The sequence below is a fragment of the Colias philodice genome, chromosome 1, assembly GCF_061535455.1.
Source record: "Colias philodice isolate Cphi_HAF_F1 chromosome 1, ilColPhil1 Martin Lab GWU primary, whole genome shotgun sequence".
Classification (NCBI taxonomy): domain Eukaryota; kingdom Metazoa; phylum Arthropoda; class Insecta; order Lepidoptera; family Pieridae; genus Colias; species Colias philodice.
Window position 1 is genome coordinate 9,846,913 of NC_143086.1, and position 6,465 is coordinate 9,853,377.

Sequence of the window (6,465 nt, forward strand, 5' to 3'; positions counted from 1 at the left end):
TTTAACTATAGCGCTACATTCTGACAAGCCAATTTAAAAACAATATCCGCCTCTCAGAAGAAGATCAGCAAAATTTCTCCCGCATTAAAATCGACGAATAACACTTAAACCAGCCTTAGTCTGGTTTAAGTGTCACGCCGACCGTCATATGGACTGCTTCGCGCAGATCGGTCTGTAATCTGTATTAAGGTTAGAGAGCGTTATAAAGTAATGCGAAGGGGTCTGTATAGACCGCCGCAGCCTGCACGGTGCATGCCGTGCGAACCGCTGCGCTGTTCGATATGCCATGACTGATAATAATGCGCGGAGACGTGCGCTCCGCCCGATACCAAACGATTATCACAGGCAGAGGCGCGCGAGCAGCGGTGGCTAGCGCGGGGATAGCTCCGCGCTATCCGCGCCAACAGCTGTCGTCCGTACCGACTTCTCCGCATTTAAAACGCTACCTAACCTAAATACAGACCGATCTGTGCGGAGCGGTCCGTATTGACGGTCGGCGTGATACTTAAACCAGCCTAGGGCTGGTTTTAGTGTTATTTGTCGACTGTAATCCGGGAGCCATTTTCCTATTACATATAAGTTATAACTATAAAATTCTTCATCTCAAATCATCATCTTGACTATTTGTGAAATTATTATTACACAATTATTTTACCATCCTAACTTTCGTTAATACATCATTGTATGTTTTTATGTCTAAAGTTCATTGTAAGGTCAAAATTGGACGCTTCTTTATTTTTAAACAGAAAATGCGAGCAGCTCTTATAATCTCTACTTTATATACTTATTATATAACTATGTATGTATAAATTGTATAAAATAATTACAACTAATATATATTATCTCTATCTTTTTTGTGGCCTGCTAAAACTGTGAAGCCTTAATATATACGTATATTTAACTTCTTATAGTTAGAATTTGATGAAATTTATCTAGAACAAAGAAATTGTATCGGTATATAGAGCTAGGCTTTATACAACTTGGTGTAAGATATATGAACTTTAAGATTTGACCGAATTGGTGATACTTTATGAAAGTTATAGAAACGGTTTTGATGAATATAAATATAATTTACCGGATACAAAGTAAAAATTTAGATTGCGAAACAGCAAGTAAGTGCTGGTATGATGTATTTTTCTATTTAATATGATTTAGGCATTATAACTATTTATGTTGCTAAAAATAATTGCAATATTTTATAGGTTTGCATTAGCTTAGCTTTTTTAACTAATTTATTGGACTGAATTTAATAATTAAATATGATAAAAATAACAAGAGCACAAAATGTAAACAGATCATGATTTAAAATACAAAATATTACGACATATCTGATATTGCATATCTCCTGATAATACGCACTTTTCGATGCTTTATGATACGTGCAGGAATTTACGACCATTTTTGAACCGGACATGGAACAAACCTATATAATTATACATGCGCCAAAAGTTGTGGCAACATTTACCGATATAGATCAAGAGCCCACGACGGCCAGACATTCCTTTCTTTAGGAAAGTTGAAAGTTTCTCTGTATATGTCTCCGATACAGATAAGAACGACTAGCGATTATCAAGTCTGGGTTGTGGTTACTTTGGCAGGAAACAGGTAGGGGGGGTTTAAGGTAACATCTTTTTATAGGCCCCCAAGTAAGATATATAAAATTTAGCTTTTAAACTATAACGAAAGTTAGGTACAATTTTATACACCTTTACTACCTGTTTCCTGCCAAAGTAACCACAACCCAGACTTGATAATCCCTAGTCGTTCTTGTCTGTATCGGAGACATATACAGAAAAACTTTCAACTTTCTTAAAGAAAGGAATGTCTGGCCGTCGTGGGCTCTTGATCTAATAGTGACATTATCCAGAATGACTAAAAGAAGAATATAATCTTCAACCACAGGATTTATGACGATTGATGAGCAGGAATAAACTTTAATTCCGCGATTATTTAGTATTATAATGCATGTAATCCCTATGAATGTAATTTTTAAAATTTATCTAGGTGTTAGTAGTACGTAATCTTATATCTTGTTAACTGTTTTGTGGTAACTGTGTCTTTTTATTACTTTTTTTTTCTGTATTGACTGTATCAAAAACCTGTCCAATGTCCATATCCATATTTGGTTTCACTTTCTGTAGCAAATTGTTAGAATGCAAACAACGTAGATATCAATTAGTTTTCAGAACATTAATCACTTATCTCTCTTTTAAAAAATAACGATTTAAATGTTTAAAATATTAAATGTTAGATAATTATTTAACTAAGTGTCTGTTTCTTAGCATATTAAAAACAGAAAACAAAAAAAAAAGTCGCTTATCTATTATTTCCTAAGTAAAATAATATCTGTTTGACATACCTATTCGTAGACAGCTACTTAATTCTCACATTTTTCATATTGGCACAACTATTAACAAACCAAAACATTAAATGAATAGAATGATTTTCAAAATAATGATTATTCTTGTATTTATATATTCTTAGTATTTAAGGAATGTTGCACAAGTATATCTATAACTTCAATTTCGCTCTAGTAACATACCTACTTTCAATATTATATCCACTCAATATGACTATGAAATAGGAGGTACCTACGTAGCCTTCTTACCAACAAGCTATGATTTCGAATCACTTTTCAATCTTAATGACTTCGTGATCTTTCAACTGTTGTTATAGAATACCTGGTTCATAAAAGATTGTGAACATGTGTCAAGTAGAAATATAATATAATATTTTTCAATTTAAATGTATAAGTGTTACATAGCTATAACCGCCTAAAATCTTAGTAATTTTACTAAATAAGTATTATTATAATTATTGTCCTTATAAACTCTTTACTTCTATAAGGTTTCCAAGATTACTATAATATTATCCAAATCTATATTTTGTGTATACCTGTATTACGTAATACTTCATGACTACTCAACATTGTTCAATTTAATTAATTAATTACTTCATTTGTTTAATTTAAACCCACAGGAATTGCCAAATCATTATATTTTTGGGATCAAAGTCATAAACTAATAGATATAAATCCATTGGATCATCCGAATTTTATTAGTTCCAATCGAGTCAATTGTACCCACCACTTAAATTTAACAATAAGAAACATTTTTTGTTTTAGTACTACTGGTTCGGATTACAAAATTGTGTTATAAATTGAATTGTTATATTATTCTTTGAGTAGTCATTACATAGTAAATCTACTTTTCATTAGGGCTGCCAACTCCTGATTAGGTATCTACAAACTCTACCTACTGTCTACGCCGTATCCTAAAGATATATACAATATACATAATACATTGTACTCGTCATATTAAAGTTATTAATTTATTTGATAAATTGATATGAATATTATATTTTTCTGAATATATTGTATTGGTTCACAAAAATTAAGTACCGACATCATTACTATGGATAAAAAAGCTCCTACGTTAATTTTAATGAACCGCAATCTATTTATTATAATTATTATTTATTAGGTATGATTATGATACAAAACTTCATTAATTAAAAATAAAGAATAGTTGGCAGCTCTACAGGTTTTCTTGTATACCTACCTATAACCTATCACTGTAATACGTAATTCTATATATCACATAAATTAATAATAATCAAATGAATTGTAGCGCAAAATGAATGTTATGTATATCTGTCAAAAAAATAAATAAAAGTTAAAATTCTTGTTTTATTTGACTCCTTTCCTGTCAAAGTCAACCTTTAATTCAGTGCAAAAGTTCGGCAAATAAAAGTGAAACTGTGAGTGAAACCATAAACTTAACGAAAAAAAATAGATAACATATTATTATGAGCTTAAACCTACCTACCTATTTCTTTCTATATACCTATTTATTTTTATAGTAAATATTTGTTAGCGAACACACAAGAAAAACAAAGTCAAATATTGAGATAATTCTGCTTTTTTAATCGACATAGTAAGATTTATTTAAACTGTTATTAAACTGTCGAAAAATGGACCACTGCCTACTAAGGTTTAGTGCCAACGTCGTACGCATAAGTTTTTTCGATAGAATATGGTAGGATATGGAAATCGTATCAATTGATCATAAATTATTAACTATGTATACAGGGTGTCCCACTGTTGGTATACTAAGCTCAAAGGAGGTTATAGTTTTGCATACGCTGAGTACGTAAAAAATACTTATAAAAATCCAGACGCAGTTTGTTTTCAAATAGATGAATTCTTAAAACTCTATGTACACATCCATAACAAGCAAACCGCCCAGCTTTGCTGCCAGCATGTGACCTATCGTTTAAGATTACGTTTTCATAGACAAAATACTCACATTAGCGAAGCGGTATATGCCGGCTGCGCGAAGCTAGAGACGAAAACATGGATTTTCAGGAAAAATTTAGCAAAAATTTTTTGACGTAATTTTGTTGTTTAAGTATTTTTTACGTGATCAGTGTATGCAAAACTACAAGTCCCTTCGTGCTTAGTATACCAATAGTGGGACACCCTGTATAGGATTGTTATAAATCTCACGACCTTAAGCGTTTATTTATAGTAGGAACTTACTTACCTAATTCCTTCAATTTTTTTAGTAAAGCAATTTCTAAACGAATTTTATCAAGAATGAAGAAACTAAGCATAAATCTAATCTATGGCATAAGCAATAAGCATTTATTGATATAAAAATATGGCAATCTAACAGCACCATAATCACTCAAAGAAAGAATGAAAATCTCTAGGTACCGACTATCGGAAAGCTTTATTTACTTCTCCTGAGTTTTAAGTAGCAAATAGAAATTATTTCGATAGTAGGTAGGTAAGTATATTTAATATCTAGTGAATCTCTACATTAAAAACAAAGATATTATTTAATTGAATATCCTTTAATTTAGGTATTATAAAAAATCACATCACAAAATAAATAAAAATCGACTGAGTTAAATCAACAATACATAGCAAAATAAATACAAATCATTAACAAAATTATTGACCGTGTATTGTTCAAATATTACGCTTCACAATTTTCACTTTCACATTATAGGTACGCTAACGAAGGTTTTCTTTTCTTTAGCCTTGTCGCGGCTTAGGGTCTGGTAGAGTGGGCAGTCATCGACGGCGACGTCTCCTGCGACGGCGGCCCCGGCTGCGCCTGCGTCGGATGCGGCGCCGGCGTCGACGACGGGATCGACTCCGCCGTCGCCTCCGGGATCGCACCCCGCGCGCCAACCAATTTATAAAATGTGAACCTTTCCTCTCCAAAAAACCTAAAGCCGTCCCATGCTCCAAAATTGACTGAACAGTTTTATTCAAATCGTCCGTAGGCTCCTTGCCGTGCTCCTCGCGAAGGTGCTGCACTATGTCCGTCAACGTGGCGCCATCCCTGGACTCTTGTAGATATTCTATAACGAGTCTCCCGGCGGCCTGCGCCGGCTTTTCCTCGTTATTTTCGTCTGTATTCATTGAAAATTTTGACGCAACGAATCACACCACATTTCACAAATACTTCCTGAAAAAATCACAATATCATGATAAATTTAATTTGACAACTGACAAATTTTACAAAAGTATTTTTTTTCAATGAATTCTGTTTTTGAATAACTATTTTCTCTCATAATTTTTGGCTTTCTTAAAAGAGGTTTTGTGTAATTCTTCATCCTTTGAAATTTTATCAACAAAAAACTCAAATGTCTTTTTTTGTCAAGAAGATCCTGGTGATATGAAGAAAAATTAAAATTAAATTGACATTGATTAATTTTGTGTCGTCCAATATTTTAGTTTGCAAATAGAAGAACAAAATTTTATATAGTTATTACTTTGTTATTACTTATATTCCAAATTAAATAATGTTTCAAGAATCCCAATAAAATGGCCCAACAGGAGTCGAAGCAGCAAGATGAGAATATGGCCAAATTGATCATCAACGCTTTCCGCCGCTTAGACGACAAGGGCGGGGGCGTGTCCCCTCATGAGATCACGAAGTATCTGCAGGATAAATTTGGTGATATATGGAGTTCATATAACTTGACAAAGAGAGCTGAGGAAACTTTAAAGAGAAGCGCAGCCTTAGGATTTCTTAGCAAGCGAGGAGACCGGTATTTAGAGAGCGTGGCCCGGAAATTAACGTGTGGTCGGCGGAGAAGATCATGCAGATGTCGACGCCGCAGGCGCAAGCGCTGCTGCCGGCGACCGCGACGTAGGCGTCGACGCTGCGGCTGTCGATAGTTCCAAAACTTTAAATTAAATGTAATGTTTCTTTTACAATTGATAAAATAAAATCAAAATTGTGAAAAATAGTTTACCTTACATATCTAAAAGATGGTGCCGTAGGCACTATCTTTTTTGTAGTCCGTAATAGTTGTACCTACCTAATCGATATTACTGCATCAGGTGAATAATTAATATGATTGACTAGTGAATAGGATATTAAATTGTAGTAGATCAAGAGCCCACGACGGCCAGTCCTTCGTTATTTTATCAAAGTTGAAAGTTTC

The 6,465-nt window shown here is 33.4% G+C and overlaps 1 protein-coding gene across 1 annotated transcript; it reads left to right on the top strand.

Annotated features, from left to right (window-relative positions):
- The first annotated feature begins 5,839 nt into the window (after positions 1–5,839).
- On the top strand, positions 5,840–6,196 carry LOC149491299 (uncharacterized). The gene has a single exon (XM_089699351.1). The coding sequence runs from the start codon at positions 5,840–5,842 to the stop codon at positions 6,194–6,196; it is 357 nt and encodes a 118-aa protein (XP_089555477.1).
- Positions 6,197–6,465: the final 269 nt, after the last annotated feature.

Excerpts from the sequence above, each read along its gene's own strand:
- LOC149491299 (XM_089699351.1), top strand. The coding sequence starts at position 5,840 with ATGGCCCAACAGGAGTCGAAGCAGCAAGATGAGAATATGGCCAAATTG.